This window comes from Corella eumyota, chromosome 3 (genome assembly GCF_963082875.1).
Source record: "Corella eumyota chromosome 3, kaCorEumy4.1, whole genome shotgun sequence".
NCBI lineage: Eukaryota > Metazoa > Chordata > Ascidiacea > Phlebobranchia > Corellidae > Corella > Corella eumyota.
Genome location: NC_137492.1, coordinates 5,363,554 through 5,381,206, shown reverse-complemented (window position 1 = coordinate 5,381,206; position 17,653 = coordinate 5,363,554). Strand labels below are relative to the sequence as shown.

General features: G+C 27.0%; 2 protein-coding genes across 2 annotated transcripts; both read left to right on the top strand.

The window, feature by feature from the left end:
* Positions 1 to 228: 228 nt before the first annotated feature.
* On the top strand, positions 229 to 4,660 carry LOC145744771 (spliceosome-associated protein CWC27 homolog). The gene is made up of 14 exons (XM_082562712.1): positions 229 to 393; positions 685 to 797; positions 1,119 to 1,262; positions 1,542 to 1,640; positions 2,004 to 2,107; positions 2,249 to 2,318; positions 2,575 to 2,685; positions 2,862 to 2,936; positions 3,016 to 3,053; positions 3,162 to 3,268; positions 3,456 to 3,559; positions 3,652 to 3,779; positions 3,854 to 4,009; positions 4,435 to 4,660. Exons 1-14 carry the CDS (start codon positions 255 to 257, stop codon positions 4,475 to 4,477), a joined length of 1,431 nt encoding a protein of 476 aa, XP_082418838.1. The 5' UTR covers positions 229 to 254; the 3' UTR covers positions 4,478 to 4,660.
* A 675-nt stretch (positions 4,661 to 5,335) lies between these two features.
* Positions 5,336 to 16,896, top strand: LOC145744801 (ephrin type-B receptor 1-B-like). The gene is made up of 21 exons (XM_082562750.1): positions 5,336 to 5,576; positions 5,984 to 6,081; positions 6,759 to 6,885; positions 7,142 to 7,317; positions 7,809 to 8,051; positions 8,621 to 8,811; positions 9,323 to 9,519; positions 9,807 to 9,905; positions 10,356 to 10,633; positions 10,716 to 10,880; positions 11,088 to 11,229; positions 11,586 to 11,704; positions 12,316 to 12,439; positions 13,098 to 13,247; positions 13,519 to 13,595; positions 13,794 to 13,923; positions 14,169 to 14,289; positions 14,583 to 14,772; positions 15,313 to 15,444; positions 15,575 to 15,726; positions 16,151 to 16,896. Exons 1-21 carry the CDS (start codon positions 5,429 to 5,431, stop codon positions 16,476 to 16,478), a joined length of 3,387 nt encoding a protein of 1,128 aa, XP_082418876.1. The 5' UTR covers positions 5,336 to 5,428; the 3' UTR covers positions 16,479 to 16,896.
* The last annotated feature ends 757 nt before the right edge of the window (positions 16,897 to 17,653 follow it).

Genomic DNA, 17,653 nt, shown 5'->3' with positions numbered 1-17,653 from the left:
GTTGTTTAGGAAGTTTTTGTTAATGTAGTGTTTAAGTTGTTTCAACCTAAGAAACATTAAAAAAGTTAATTTCGTATATTTAATAATTAATTCAACTTTTAGTATAGTTAATAAGGCTTTAAACTAAAGATACTAAACTTTGACTAGTACTTGGTTAGGGTATTTCCCAATTTTAAAGCATTATTGTTCTCTACAACTTAATGACAACTAAAATTTAAACAGCATCAATTGAAAACGAATATAATAAGGCAAAAATGAGCAACATTTACATTAAAGAACCATCCACATTTGGTAAAGTTTTACTACACACGTCTATGGGCGATATCGACGTGGAATTATTTTCCAAAGAAGCGCCATTGGCTTGTCGTAACTTCGTGCAACTATGCATGGAAGGTTGGTAGATTTTGTTTTTTTTTCTATGCTTTAAGCTGGCACATACATTCCTTAAATAATTTCCTGCATTTGAATTTAAATTTTGCAGTCTACCATAAAACAAATAGCTTATATGTGTAGTAGCATTAGCTGTAAGTAAATTTATTTATTACTTTATGAAAGATCATGTAAAATTTAGCACATTGTGTAATCTTTCAATTATTTTAATAAAAAAAAGTTTATATTTTTATGCATTAAAACACTGATTATAAATTGGTAAAATGTAAATTTTTTTCTGTTTGTTATTGATAGAATATTACAACAATGTTGTTTTCCATCGGATTGTTCCAAAATTTATTGTTCAAGGAGGGGATCCAACTGGAACTGGAGAGGGGGGAGAATCAATTTTCGGAAAACCATTTAAAGTTTGTGTTTTGTTCCTATAGCCTACTAGAAGCTTATGTTAAATATATACTTTTGCTTAATGTATTAGTTTTTTTTTCTTGTTTTATTTAAGCTATATGCACGGTAAAAAAAATTCCATTTTTATAATGCAATATATTAAAAAAAAACTTAAGACTAAGTTCAATTTTAAATCTTATTTATTTATTTAAAAAACAATGTATATATACATCTAATTTAAATATATAAGTTTTAGTTTTTTTTTAAACCCTTTTGTATATATGACTAATTAAACTGGTGAAAATTAAATTAAACTGGTTAAAAAATAAATATAATTGTTTAAGGATGAATTTCACCAGCGATTAAGATTTGTAAGAAGGGGATTGGTTGCTATGGCAAATGCAGGTCCAGATGATAATGGAAGTCAATTTTTTTTCACCCTTGGTCCCTGTAATGACTTAAATAAGAAACATACAATTTTCGGCAAAGTATTTAATTTTTTTGTTAAGGCCTTATTTATTTGAAATGTAATAGGCTTATTACATTTTTAAAGTTGTATATTTATGTTTTATTTTTACATCTTATATTAATGTTATGCATAGGCTATAATTTAATTTTTTTTCTAAATTTATTTTAGTTCAATTTTTTTTAAATATATAATTATAACTATAACTACAATTCTACAAACCTTAATTTTATTTTAAAAATAAAGTAGCTCACCTGAAAATTATTTGACCCAACAAATATTTTCGACTTATTATTTTTAGGTTACTGGAGATACAGTATACAACCTTGTCAGATTAGGAGAAGTTGAAGTTGAAAATGATGACCAACCTATTAACCCACCTTTTATTAAGTGGACTAAGGTTTGCTTATATAACATAAACCAAACATTGCGTACATTTATTTTCCTGGCCCAATCTTGAAAATCAGTTTGCTGTTTTGGATATTATTGACCATTTTACCAAAATAGCTGGTTGGTTTTAGCTTGTTATTTGTAAATATTGTAAAAAAGGGCATTACTTAAAGGTACTGTAGCCTAAATTCAGTAGGAATTAAACTTGGGACCCTGTGTAGTGAAACCAAAGCAACTTAGAACTAGGGTTCTGGAGTTGGTAAACTTTAAATTAAATTTTAAGAAATGTTAATATTGTTATGAAAACATTTAAGTCAATAAAGTGTTGAAAGCTTTTTTTATTGATAATTTGCAGATTTGTTTATTTAACCAGGTTCTTGCAAACCCCTTTGATGACATTGAACCCCGAGTTTCAAAGAACAAACAGAAAGACGCTGAACAGAAAAAACCCAAGAAGAGTAAAATGAAAGCAACAAAGTAAAATAAATGCTTTTCTTTAAATGTATTAAAATACTTTTCCTTTTTGGATTAATTAAACTAAAGTGCATAACCCATTCGTATTTTAAAACTTTAAGTGTAATCTGTGTTTTCTGCAACAATTATATTTTTGTATTCTAGAGATTTTAAGTTGTTGTCATTTGGTGAAGAGGCAGAAGAAGAAGAAAAAGATAACACCCAATTTGAACAAGTTTGTTTTTTTCTTATTCCTGTAACTAAGCCTATACAGTACTAAGGCAATCAAGCAGTATATATATTACAAAACTTTTACAGCTAATGCAAAATTATAATTGGAAATTGTATTAAAGTTTTATTACCATCAAAATTAACTGTTAGTAAGATCAATAGGAAAAAGAATTATTGCATTTAATTTCACATATTAAAAAATAAAATTTGTTTTTTTAATTCATTGACCCTTAATTAAATCTAATTTTAACTTTGTTCAGAATCGAACTATAAAAAGTAAAAGCAGTCACGATTTGACAAATGATCCAAAATTAAGTTCCTTGCCAGCTGTGGAAATTATTGAGGAAGAAATAAACTTAGATGAAACAGAGGTTTGAAAAATAAACATTAATTTCTTTATCTTTTTAATATTTGAAAACTGCTATGTTTTTATTTTAGAAATATTTAGTTTTTTATTTTTGTTGGATTAATACTTGTTCGTTATTAATACAATTTATTGTTAACAAAGTTAGGTGTAATTTAATATTTTTTTATTCTTTAATTTTAGGTTCCTAAACCCAAAACAGTGGACATGATAAAAAATAAACTTCAAAAATCAAAAGTAAATGACAACTCAAATAAGGTATAAACTTACTTTTCTATTTTTGATTTTGAAAGAAAGCAATAATATTTGTAAATTACAAATTTTTATTTTACTTTAGGGGGATTCGGAAAGCAAAAAAGAATCTAAATCAAAGAGGTATTTAAAATTCGAAATTTATTTTTTCACAGCTTGTTGTAATAGGCCAAATTTAATTCTAATAAAAAAAAATTGTGTAGTTTTTTAATTATGATATTTTTTTTCAAGTGATGAACTTAAAAGTGAATCTAGAAGATTGGCGAGAGAAATTATTCAAGCACGAAAAAGAAAAAATGAGGAACCAAAAGAAAAGGATGATGAAAAAGAAAGTTCTGGTAAATTAAACTTTATAAATTTTTTTATATTTTTTAATTTAAACTTAATGTTTGTATAATAATACTGTTTGGTTTCTAAAGATCTAAGATTTTGTTAAATATAAATTATTGTAAATAAATGCTCAAAGAAGTTGGAATTTTTTTTTATTGTGCTTAGATTGATTGGTTTTATAATAATTTTATTTAGATGAAGAAAAAAGTTCGAATCCAATGTTTGATGAGTACAAAAATCAACAAAAGAAATACAAGAAAATCAAAAACAAAAGCAAGGGAAGCGATCGAGAAAAAATGGTAAGTTTAAGTTTGTTAAAAAATGTATTTTAATTATTTTCATCAGAGTTTTTTTTTAATCAAACATTTCACTTTTTTTTGCGACGTCTTAGACTTTAGCTCTTCTTGAAGGATTTAAGACAAAGATGTTTGACGCTCGTAAAGATGCAGGATGGAAAAGTGATGAGGAGGATCCAGAAGAAGAGCAAGAAGAAGAAGAAGGAGATGATGATGCTGGATGGTAGAAAAAATATCCAAAAAATTTTTATTTTTTCAAGAAATTTAATAATACTATTTTTGATATTTTTATTGCAGGATTTTACACAAACTGGGTAATAGGAATGAACTCCGGGATGCAAAAGATATGAATCGCGAGGTAACAGAAGATCGGTTTGATATTAACGACCCTCGAAATCCTTTAAATAAAAGAAGAAGAGACAAAGACTCGAAATCATCAAAAGATAAATCTAGGTGATTGTCTGCGTATAAATTAGGTTAATTCGTATAAAAATTAAAGCTAGGTTTTCGTAGTGCCATTTATTGCAAATGGGTTATGTCATAAACCATCGAAAAGACTTTCATCTGGATATCATTTACTTAAAAACTCCCATTTTTTCTGCTAATAAAACATTTTTAATTCTCCTTTTTACCCTTTTTTAGGCTAATTAATAAATTATTCTTTGTTATATAATCTATAAAGACCAAGTAATTATGGTCTCACAAAATTGGCGAATAGTATGACTTTGGTAATTTCCCCAGTGTCCGTTTTTACGTCATGACTTTAAAAATAAAACTGCCATTTGTGGTCCTTTGTTTATTTTGCAACAACTCGCGATTTTTGTAGTAAAGCAATTATGCATTGGTTGCTTTTCTTATAATTCTTTTTTTGATTTAAGTCATGAAGAGAATGACAGAAAAAGGCAAAAACAAAGAAGATGAAATTTTAAAAGCCAAGAAAAAACGAAATGAATTTTTTGGTTTTAAACCAAGAGCATCAAATGTAAAGCGGCGAAATGCATAATAAACTTAAACATACAACATTGTAGTTAAAAAATTGTATTTAAAAAAAATATATTTTTTATTATAAATTATAAAAAAGTATACTTATATGAAAAAACGGTAACTAATTTAGGTTACATTTTAATATTTTTTTTAAAATTTGTGCCATAATTAATTATGTGATTAAACTGTTTTGTAATTTGCAAGCTTGTGCGGGTTTTGCACAATAAAAATAAAACATCCAAGTTAAGTTTTTTTCTATTGTATTCTACGATTTTTTAATAGTTATACGTAAAATTTTAATAGTTATTTTTCGGGACAATTAATTACTAACCTTCTTTTGACTTTATTTTTTTGTTAAAAAGTTAAAATTACAAGGGCTTAATACGGAGTTAGAACATTTGACTTAACTACCTTTGTTCTAATTTCTTTGCTTTTATTTCTTGTGCTCTTAGAAAGGGTATTACAGACTACGAGATTTACCTTATCCCAAAACCGTTTATAGAGCTTTGCTCAAGCCAAGCTACAATTGTTAGGTGGACAAAGTAATAAATAGGCAATGTTATCAATAAGATTTAAACCACCAAAGGCATTATAAGACCGGAAAAGCTTAAAAACGATACCTTAGGTTAAAACTGAGATGTTAGTCTTTTTACATCGAGGATAAGTGTATGTAAAATAAAATGAATGGTGTGTCGATACAAAATTTTAACGCATCACTGAATTACAAAAATTAATCACGTTAAAAATACTCGCATACCATTGTTGACATTTTTACTGGGAGAAAGTTATTTATGAATGAAATAGTATGTTTTAGAATAAATAAACATACAATTTTTAATAAAATGAATTATATTCGTAATCTTAACATGTTTTTGTTAATATAACGTGATGAAGTTGTGGGGTAGGGCTGCCCAAAGGCAGTCTTTTCATGTACGTTCAAAACAAAATTACGCTTTTCCTTGTAATTTTTACCTGGCGATATATTGTATTGTTTATTTTTTGTTCTGTTGTTGTACCACTGTTCAATCATATGAAGGTAAGTTTTTAATTTTTTTTCTGAATTGTTATTTAACAAAGTTAAATGTATTTACGTTTTACTTTATATATATATATAGAAAAATTTAATTTTTCGACTTAGTTAATTTTTCGACTTAGTTTTTAAAAATTGCGAAGTGGTATTGTGCAGTAAGGTACAAACACCATGTCAGGAGTTAAGGTTTAAACCCTACTGCTATCATTTTATAATTTTTTTTGTAAAAAATGTTAACTACGTGAGGTTGTGGGTTTAATCCCCATGGCGCCCATGCTGTAGCGCCACAGCTCCTATGTTGTAGTGCTGTAGTGTCCTTATTTTTATTTTTAGGTTGTAAAGTATGTGTTCTTACATCTAGAATAAAACATAATATATATAATGGTAAAAAACAAAACTTAATTTTTTTTTAGTAACTGTTTTGAACACTGCAAATCAAACCTCACAAATTCGTGGTTGGCTCACAAAGAGATATGTCGACGGTCTCGAGGAACCTAATTCAACCATGGGGGCAAGTTTTGTTTTTTTATCTTAAATATTATTTTACTTTAATTACTAAATAACCTAAAGTGTATTTGGGTCAGTCTGTATGTCAATATGTCGCTATATGGTTTTGAAAAGTAGTTTTTTTTATTAAATATTTATGGTTAAAAATATATATATGCCTAAAGCCAAAATTAAAAAAAAGAGAACTTTATTTATAAATGTATATAAATAAAATTTGCTAACTATTGAATTTTTTATTTTATTGCTTAATAAATTTTGGAAAAAAGGTGTTAATTTATTTAATTAGAAGTTGATATTTTTATGATTTATGACTTAAAATGCTAATTGGTAATGCTGTTCTTTTGTCAATCATCATAATATACATTTGTTTGTTCAGATAGCTTATGCATGACAAATTTGAACTGACTTTTTACAATCTATATATGTTATAATGGTATGAACTCCACCGAAAAAAATAAGCCAAAACATAATTAGCTGGTTACTTTATTTGAAAATTGTATTAAAAGTTATCTCAAACTGCCTCAGTCACCTTATATCTGAGTCTGGCTAACAAATGTTATCTTATGTTAATCCAGAGGTTGGCCTTCTAACATTTTGGCTTCTAGTTTTTAAATTTAAAAAAGGAAAATAATTTTTAATATTATTGTACCAATGTTGTAATTAAATTATATTATATTGCAGTGGGCCCAAGTTAGTATCCCAGCAATTGGATGGAGAATATTCCAGATATGTCCTCCTCCCCACAACAACAACTTTCAACTTAAAAAGGTTCAGAGCTGGCTTCGGTCACCATTAATGAAAGTAAAAGGTGAGTGATAGGGTTTATATTATTATTAGGATAATAATGATGTTTTTGTTAAATCTGTACTACACTATTAAAAACATTCTTAAGCGTCTTGTTAATAATTGGTGATTTTCTTAGCGAAAAGTATTTACTATTTTAAACTAATCAATTTTTTACCTATATTAGCAATTTTATCATCTTTTTTTGATTTTGTTAAATTAAACTTTATATTTTTAGAGTACTGCATTGTTTACTAATTGATTTTTTGAATCTGATTTAGATGTCTCTCGACTGTACATTGATCTTCAATTCTGGATGCGGGAATGTTTTGATTTGGATGATACAATTTGTCGAGAAACATTCAAGGTTTCTTACAAATTTGCCAACGAAAGTAATTCTAACGCTGACAATTTATTGGATGACAACTACACAACTATAGATACAGTGGCTGCAGAGGTAATAGAACATTTTATCAACAAGTGCTGATTTTGTTTGTTAAAAAATGAAATTTTTACGAAAATTTAAGTGCACACTTCTAGTTACTAGAGTATTATAATAGTTGCAACAAATATTTGCCCATGCACCACAAACCTTAGTTTTTTATATTAAAAGTCTACAACTTGGGCTACATTTTTTGTGTCCATTAAGCTTAGTTAAATATAGATAAATACTTTTTTAATAATTTTTAAATATAAATTTATATTATACAAACACATATTTCAACTTAAATTTGTTATTTTAACATGTGGTCTTTATTCTTATTTGTTTGTTTATAAAAGTGCTGTTAGTTTTGTTTTAGAGTGAAACTAATGCTAACTTTTAAAGTACATAAGTTTTGATTGTGAACAATTTATTTCGTAAGATTGTTGTTGTCTTTTAATCAGTATTTACCTAAAAGACTTATTTGATAGACCTTGACACAAACAACAATTTGTTTTATATTTTAGGAGCGCTTTTTACCAAACAGCGATCACAGCGGTTTTGAGGTAAACAAAGAAACTGTCAGTGTTCAAATCTCGTTGGAGGGCCAAAAATCAAATGACGGGATTTATGTTGCTGTGGTGGATGAGGGAGCATGTATGTCACTTAAATCCCTGCGAGTTTATTACAAAATGTGCCCAAAGAAAATAGCAAAGTTGGCTGAATTTCCTAAAACCCATACTGGCCAGTTTGATACTTCATTAGTTGAGGTTAGTATTAAGTATAAGTACCAGTTTGGTGTTCTTATAAAATTACTTCTGTCTTTCTTGTAAGCTATAACAAAATGCAATGGCATACAGGATACTTCGTTTTTTCTATGTAGCATGCATTAGTAGATTTTATATTTTTTACTAAAACTTAAAAATGTTTTTTTTATTTTTGGTTTTGGACCTTCTGAAAAGTTAAGAACATTATGATTCAGTAGAACTATGGCACATAATACTCACAAAATGCTATTAGACAATGCTACATTAAATTTTAATTCCGATCTTGCATTATTTTGTATAAAAATGTTGTTGTCTTTAATTATTTAGTGCATTTAGGTTGGAATACATATTAAATATTTTTACTGACATATTGGTACTACAGTAATTAACCATTTGTGTAAACTTGAAAAATGTATTTAAAAAAGGAAAAAATATTTCGTTGGAGATATAGTTCCTATCTAAACAATGTTATATTTAAAGAGTCTGTTAATTTTTAGGACCTGTACACAAATTAATGTAGGCCTTTAAACCAGCTGTTAAACATTGCTTATCATGACACTTGTAATTGACAGGTGACAGGAAAATGTGTGCCAAACTCAATGCCAGCTTTAAATGACGACCTAAACGCGCCATCTCTCCCCTTATACCATTGTACCAGTTCTGGTATATGGCAAGTAACAAAGGGGACGTGTCAGTGCAAGAAAGGATATGAACCTGATTCTTTACGGTTTAAATGCATTCCATGTTCGCCTAATTTCTACAAGTAAGATTATAAAATATTAAATTAAACATAATATAATAAAATAGAATTATTTTTTTTTCAAATTTGTGTTACTTGGGTTGAATTATTATTACCATGTTATAAATATGTTGAATAATGTCAACTCACTTTTATTTTTATTTTATAAGCATTTTTTTTTTCAGAATTAATTTGTTTTAAAACTTTATTTTTAAGTTATAAACTAAAAAATGTAGAATAACTATAATTTAAGTTAATTTGCGTATTTTTATAAAAAACTTTGCATATCCATTTTTTTTTATCCTAATATTTTTTTTCTGCTTCAATTGCCATTATGTTTTTAGTCTGTCTGTATTTTTAATGAGTCAAGTGATTTGATGCGAAACTAAAGGCATTGGCAGCAATTTTCAATGCTACTGTGTTATCTGAATTGCTTGATTTAACATTCTTTAAGCACTAATCATAGTATACCTAATAAGACACTTGAATAAAGGCCATTTTTTCAACAATATTTTAACTTTTTTACTTTTTACAGGTCTTCCACAAGCAACAACCTATGTACCCCTTGCCCACCTAACTCATACACAAACAAACAAGCCTCCTTTTATTGCATGTGTTCAAGTGATCATATTCAATTTAACTCGACCAATAACGTGAAATGTGATACATGTTCAAAATTGCCTTCGGTTCCTCTTAGTTTAAAATTGGTTCCTGGACCAAAGAAAAGCACAGGTGACTTCTGTAAAGAAATGAAAATACTATGAAATTAGGTGTTTTTATGATAATCGTAATTATAAAATAATTACTCTTACTAAAGGTAATGGGTTTTGACAAATAGTATGATATTTGGTAAAAGAAGTACTTTTAAAATTCTAATAAAAACAACATTTACCTAATTTTTTTAACCATTAATACAAAAAAAACTATATATAAATATGTTTGGAGACTATGTGATAACTAAAATCAGTTTTTGCTGTTTTTTAAGTGTTACTATGTATTAAAACTTAGCAATTTTTTAGGGGTTGTTGAACTAAAATGGAAACCCCCTCAAACAACTGGGGGCTGTCATAAACTTTATTACTGCGTATTCTGCCAGTCTTGCTCGGCTCCTAATATGGGTAAGGGTCAATGTTTTTTAGCAAATAAACCATCAAAATTTTTATATTTTGGTAATTTTATACCAACACAAAAAATGAGTTTAGCGTTATGAAATTATTTTTTGCATTGAGTAACATTTCTCATAAAATTTAAGATTGAAATTAATTGCTTAGGTTAAAGTATGTGGTATTATTTTGTTCCCAGCAATTAAGTAGTTAATTAAGTATAGCATGTAATGCTCTTGCAATACTATTAGACATTGCATGCATGCATTAAAATTAAATTCATATCCTAATGTAAGTATGAAAAATTTTGTCATTTTTTGATTATTTAGTAAGTAACAATTGGTTATGGTTACGCAAATTAATAAAAACTTTTTTATTTAATTAATTACTTTGATAAACAAATAACTGTTTTTCATACGTTTAGTTAATTTATTACAAAAAAAATTGTTATTTCTTATTTTTTAGATGATTTTACTACCTCATTAAACAAGCACGCAAAGAATAACTCACTCACACAAACTGAATGTAACCCATACGACAGAAACAATAAAAGTTTGGCCAACAGAAATTGCCAAATCGTGCAAAACTCCGTCGTTTTTCAAAACTTAAAGGCAGAATCTTGTTATCAGTTTGTCGTGTTATCAATAACTGGTGTAACAAAGCAGCAGTACTCAAGAGAATTTAATTATTTAAGTAATAAACAGATGAATTTTAGCGACGAATTAACTTTGGATTCATTGCAGGTATGTTAAAGTGTTCACCTAAAAAAAAATTTTAAAAGGTAAAAATTTAAGATAAATAAAATTTAATTTTTTTTTTATTTAGATTTCAAAAATTTTAAAATCAAGCAGTTCAGTCATTGAATTTCACACGAATATAACAACCCCATCAATCGTAACTGGTTTAATTGTTTTAAACCAAAACGAAAGTTCTTGTTTTATAAAATGGTCCAAACCAAAATACACTGGAAAAAATGAAATCACTTACCAGGTAAGATTGTTAAATTATTTTTTTAGTACTGTTTATGATTTAGGTAAAATATAAAAAAAAGTTTGGTATTATGATACCTAATAGATTTAGACACAAATAAAAATTAAATTAACAATTTAAAAAATGTACTTTACTAAATTCCCTGTAAAAATATTTTAAAATTTATTTTAATTACTTTTAAAAAATAAAATTTTTTATTTTTTGAAGGTTAAATGGATGTCTGTTGATAGATCAGGAAGGTCGACGGGAGATTTATCTCGAATGTTGGTCAACTCAACATCTGCTGTGCTAAGTGGTTTAAGAGCTGGTGTCACTTATAAAGTACTTGTTAGAGCTAAAAACATTATTGGTAGGCGTAACTATTTTTAAATACATTTTTCGATTGTGTGGTATTTATATATTTATCTAAAACATAAAGTAAATTTACTTAAATTAATGCACGCAAAACTTGGTTTAAGCAAAATTAAGGTTTTACGCCTTATTAGTAATTCTACATCATTTATCTATAATAAACAGAATTTATTTTGTACATTAATACTAGTATAAATTTTTTTTTTAGATTTTGAAACATTGTTATATATACGTAAAAATTCAAGTTAAACGTTGTATAAATCAAGTTATAAATATCATTTTTTTCCATTTAGTTTTTTAAAATCTAAATATTTTTTTTTTTTTGAAAAATTCAATTTTTTTGTGCCATGTTAGGTAATGGACAATACAGTGAAATGTTAATGATCAGAACATCACCAGCTCCTATAAATCCAGTTGACCAAAACTCAAATTATATTTATCTTATCGCTGCTATATCCTTAATTTGTGTACTAGTAAGTGAAATCATTAATTTAACTTCATAGAAAAATTAAAATTAATAAAAATCATAAAAAATATACAATTACAAATAATTTACTCTACACTCAGTAACATCCCATCCTACGGTTGGGACTTTAATTGTCTTAAAGTGGTCACAACTCTTAACTTAAATTTGCCTATGATAGTTTACCGGCTTACTACAAACAGCAGTTTTATTTATTTTGTAGGTCTATAAACTAGACATTTATAAATATTGTCTATTAAACTCCCTTATATATATTGACTAGCACCGTGGTGTTATAGTCGGAACACTTGCTCCACTACATGAGATCGTAGGTTCGATCCCCATTGCTCTCATGCTGTAACGCTCTTGAGTAAGGCGCTATTAACGGTACAAAACCTGCAGCCAGCACTTAATCAGCAGTTTAATTAACTGCCAAAGGTAACTCGAGACTAGGTCCGGGTTACCGTTGTTACTCCATGATTAGTTTGTAAAGTTAACAGTCCCGCATTGACGATAAAGATATATAAAAAAAATATATACATTGATTTTAAAAATAGCTTTTATTTTAAAATTTTATTATCAAAATGTAAATTGATATTTTTTTATTAATATGATTTTTAGGTTTTAATCTTCAGTATTGCTTGGTTTAAATGTAATCCCAATAAACATGCAGCAAATGAAAATGGAAACAACATTGCTCATTATACTGAGGGGACACATTTTTCATCTCTGACTGATCTAACAGGTAAAAAAAATTAAATTTTAATTTTTTAAAATAATTTTAAGATCTTAACCTTTTTTTAGTAACCGAATAAAAAAAAATTTTTGACTTTTTTGTACCAAACAAATTTTATTTTTTATGTATGTTCTTTTGTATTTTCATTTAAATATTTTATGGTAAGAGGATTAGTTTTTGAAATCAATCTCAGATTTCCTATTTTCCCCCTAATCCTTTGCTACATAAAGCAACTGGCAGTGGAAAATAGGATTATTTAAGCTAAGCACTTTTACAAAATTAAAAAGAGATATAATAATAAATTTTATTTTTGATTATATGAATATTAAATATTCATAATATTGGTTTAAAAATATATTTAAAGAATATTTTGGCATATGCTTTTTATTTTTTTGAAATAAAAACTATTTAAAATTTGTCCAATATTTGTTAACTTAAGCTCTATGGTCTGCATTTAAACCCTTTTCATGTTGTCGTTTTAAAATAATTACCATAATAGATAGTATGGTAACCAATTTTGAAACCGATAGACCATTTTTTTTCAAAATATATAATATAGCATTTAAAATCCTATATTATGTAATAAGATTATATTTTACAAAACAGTTTTTCAAAAAATTACCATCAAAATTGTACTACTTTGTGAATTTTATGATTTATTTTATAGAACAGCGAACGTATGTTGACCCGTTTCTACTTGGTGCAGTGAACCACCATAATTTTATTTGTGAGACAAGCCCAAATCTTATCTCAGTTCTTAATGTGATTGGATGTGGTGAATTTGGGGAAGTATATCAAGGAACCTTAACACAACAAGGTAACAACTTTTGTATGTTTAATTTAAAGGCTTCCAAATAAATAAAACTGCTAATTGTGGTGCGTGGGTAAATTATCTCAGGCAAATACTAGCTAAGATTTCCGATTATATTTAACAACTAAAATGCCAACCATAGGACAGGTAGTTAACTTGTATAAGCTATACAATATATTTTTTATATAGTATATATATCATTAGTTTTGTAAGGTTTTTTTATATAATGAAAGACTGCCCTTATTAAAATGATAGTATTTTATGTAATTTATTATAGATTGTGAAGAAGGACCAGAAATAGTTGTCGATGTTGCAGTTAAAAGACTTCATGCTCAGTGTACACCCAATGAACAAGTAGGTTTAAAACTTGGAAAAATATGCAATTTAAAAAAGTGTGCCAAAAATTATCAAATCTTATTTGGTCAAAAAAATATATCCAAGACAAATATATATTAAATCACATATTTTTAAAAAAGCATTTAAAAATGAAACACCTACTACCAAAAAATTACCAAAAAGGTTATAGTAAAGTTTTTTTTATTAATATTTTAGATTGATTTTCTAAGAGAGGCAATGGCATTAGAAAGGTTTAAACATCCAAACATTGTTAAACTTGAAGCTGTTGTGACCTCGACTCGTCCTTTTATGATTTGTACTGAGCTTATGGATCATGGCTGTCTAGGTAAAACTTTTTAAATTTATGTCAAAAATTGTAAAACTGACTATTTTAAGTTTATAATTTTATTTTTTTAATATACTTTTTTTGTACTTTATTTAGTGTGCTGTTTTGTAACTTATTCTATAAGCTTTTTGTAGAGTATTTGTTATGCATTTTTTTCAGTATTTTTTAAACAATACTTATACTTTTTTAATAACAGATTTTAAAATGGTTTTACAGATTTTTATCAGCAATTAATTTTGATTTAGGTGCATTTCTCCGACAGCACAGAGAGAAAGAAATGATTTTTGATGCAAATGTTCTAGTTGGTATGATGTTGGGTGTTGCAAATGGAATGGCTTATCTAAGTCGACTTAATTACGTGCACAGGTAAAAATAAAATAAAAATGTTGTTATAGTTTATTATGGTAGCAATACTAACTTAGAAGATACTACATTTATACAATTATTGTTTCTTTATATCTTATATACCATATAGTAATATTAGCAATTTTACACTAATAAGATTAATGCTTAATTAAATTACAGCAATTATAAGGGTTAAAGTTTTAGCTTTTAAAGTTTTTTTTTGGAGTTTTTAATATTTTAAAACCCCCCAAATGTGTAAACACATATTCCTTGCGTTTAAACTTAAACATTACCAAATTAAACTTTTTCAATAGAGATTTGGCCGCTAGAAATGTGCTCATCAACAGTTCGTTGGTATGTAAAGTTTCTGACTTTGGTTTGACAAGAAATTTAAGTAAAACAAACAAGGAGAAAGAATTATGTCCCTCCTATACCACTCAGGGTGGAAAAATAGCAATAAGATGGACAGCACCTGAGTCTGTAGCTTACCAATTCTATTCACAGGTAACTGTTTTGTAATTTGGTCTGATTTTTCGTGTTTTTTTAAATAATGGTTTTGGAAAATTTATATTTTTCTAATCCAGTCTCTAGCATTTTGATTAAGTATTAAGTGTAATGTTTACATTTTTAGAAATAAACATATTTTTAAAAACCTAAAAGGTTGATGAATTATAAAGATTTTTTTCCAAAGTAAAGATTTTCAAAGGGATTTTCAAAAGGGGAAATTTAACTAAATTTTTCCAAAAGGGGAAATTTTTCCAAAGGGGAAATTTAACTTAAGAACTAAAGATTTTCCAAAGGGGAAATTTATAGGTAGAAGGTTATAATGCGAAATGTTGCATTGTAAAAAACTTTTTTTTTTGGCATGTGGTATTCTATTAAAAGTCTATTTAATAGAATGTTTTTTGATAATTAGTCAGTGATCAAATGTATTCTACCTGTTTTTAGAAACAAAAAATTAAAACAAAAATTATGATAATATCGCACTCAAAATTTTAGAAAATTTCCCCCCCCCCCCCCAATATTTGAATGTTATTTTTTTAGGCATCTGATATCTGGAGTTTTGGTGTATTTGCATGGGAGGTTGTCACATATGGTGAGAAACCATATTGGAATTTAACTAACCAGCAAGTATTACAAGCTGTTAATGAAGGGTTTAGGTTACCTGCCCCAGAGGTAAAAAAAAATTTTAGATCTAAATGTTTTTTGATTGATTAAATGTTAAGTGTATCTCAAGAAAACCTTTAAAAAATTTGTTAAATTTTTATTCTCACTTAAATTTAAAAAAATTGTTAAATTTTTAAAGGATTGTCCTTCAGTTATCCACCAACTTATGCTTCAATGTTGGTTAAGAGATCGCCAGTCAAGGCCTACTTTTGTACAAATTGTCAACAAGCTTAATCAAATGTTAAACAATTCGGAAAGTTTGGAGATTTTAGCTAGTCCTGCAAGTACTGGGTAAATATAAATTTTTTGTTAAAGTGGCTTAATTTTAATCATAGCTTTAAAAGATTGAAATATCGGTTCACTTATACTTATGGTTATCAGAAAAACTCTGGTACATCACGGTCGCTAACTCTCTTTTGCAGATTATATATTTTTACCTAATTCTCCCTCAAAATTGATGCTCCTAGCTTTTTTTTTCTTAAACCTTGCAGCCCTAGCTGATTCTCTTTTGTCATTTATGGTCCTAGCTAAATTTTTCTAGTATTCTAGCTTATTCTCTCTTATACTGCACGGCCTAAATTTTTCTAAATCTTCAAATACATGTGATTCAATATATGTTATTGCTATATAATTTAGATATCTATTGCAATAAACTGAATCTGCAATGTAGATTAACTTGATTTACTTTAACATATATTTTTTCTAATATTTTCAGCGCCGATCACATGTTTTTTACCGAGTCACCCCCTCACACCCCGTTACCCATTCCCACTGTAACCGAGGGCCAATCTCATCACGACTACGCAACATGTCGTATCGTACAAGATCAATCATTAAACCAAGATACTGATATTCATGAATGTACTACTTTATTAGCTGACTCCCTAATAAAAGAGACTTCCTTAAGTGATAGTTCTAATGATTTATCCAGCAGTTTTTTATTAACTGAATCTGAGCCAAATTCTTCAACTATATCCAATAATAATAATTCATGTCAGAATGGTTCAATTTCGAAAAGTCAACTCAAAGTTAAAAAGGTTTAAATGTGGGTAGATTGATTATAAATTGTCAGTCTTTTTTTGAACCTTTTTTTGCACTTAGACAAAGTAATAACTTATAAATAACGGTTAATTTTATGAATTTTTAGATATCAAAAATCGAATTTTTTATTTTACATTATTTTAATGTTGTTACCCCACTAATATTAATGGTAAGACAAATTTTCAAACATATTATATTAATTTTCTGTTGTACTCTTGCCCTTAAAATCATTCTCACATCTGATTAGCATGTTATTTTTAAAGCTAATTAATTTTAAATATGTTGTATGTTTTTTTATTCACTTAAATTTATAGTTTTTAAAAATTTTAAAATCAGACATTTTTTTTTGTTAAATTTTCTTAACATAAATCATTTTTTTAACTTTTTATTAGTTTTTAGTAAACTATTTCACCAAATAGTACCTGGTAACTATTCCTCAATGTTTTTTTTACTTTCATATTTTTATTTCTACTTCCTACAATTACTTCAAAAGGTGTTTTCCATTTTTTTTTTCATTTTTAGGCATCTCTAAAACAGCATAAACACATTTTATATCGATTTAGTTAGCAAATTTTTGTATTTTTTGCAAGTAGAATTGTTTAACTTAACTTTTGTCATTCATAATAGTGCTTAAAATATAATTCTAAATACATAGTAACACAAAATTTGGTGCTATTTTGTTCAGTTATATTACTTTTATTTTTTTGTCCTAATTTTAGTGTGTATTTGGTCTTCTTATAATTTTGTTTATTGATAACAGTTAAATGTCTTTGTTAATGTTTATTCTTAATTTTTTATCAAATTGCATTTAATAATTATTCAAACAGGTGCTGTTGTACTTAATGGTACTTATATTATTTTAAAACACTTAAAATATCCCGATAACCTATTTTAATTCATATAATATTAGCCTATAACCAATTTTATATTTTGCTATAGTGTATTACCCTTACAAAACAAATGTCTTTTTATTAAGAGTCGATTCCCACATTATTAAAACTCAGGTCGTTTCTTGCACAATATACTTCTACTTTTTTTATATGAACTACTCTTCCGAACGCACTTTACTTTTTTGTAATTAAAGATGCTATAACTCATCTTCCTATTAACCTAAATAAACTTAACTTTGTTTAAAAAAAAGATTTGTAAATCAGTTAAAATTCCTACTTGAAATAAT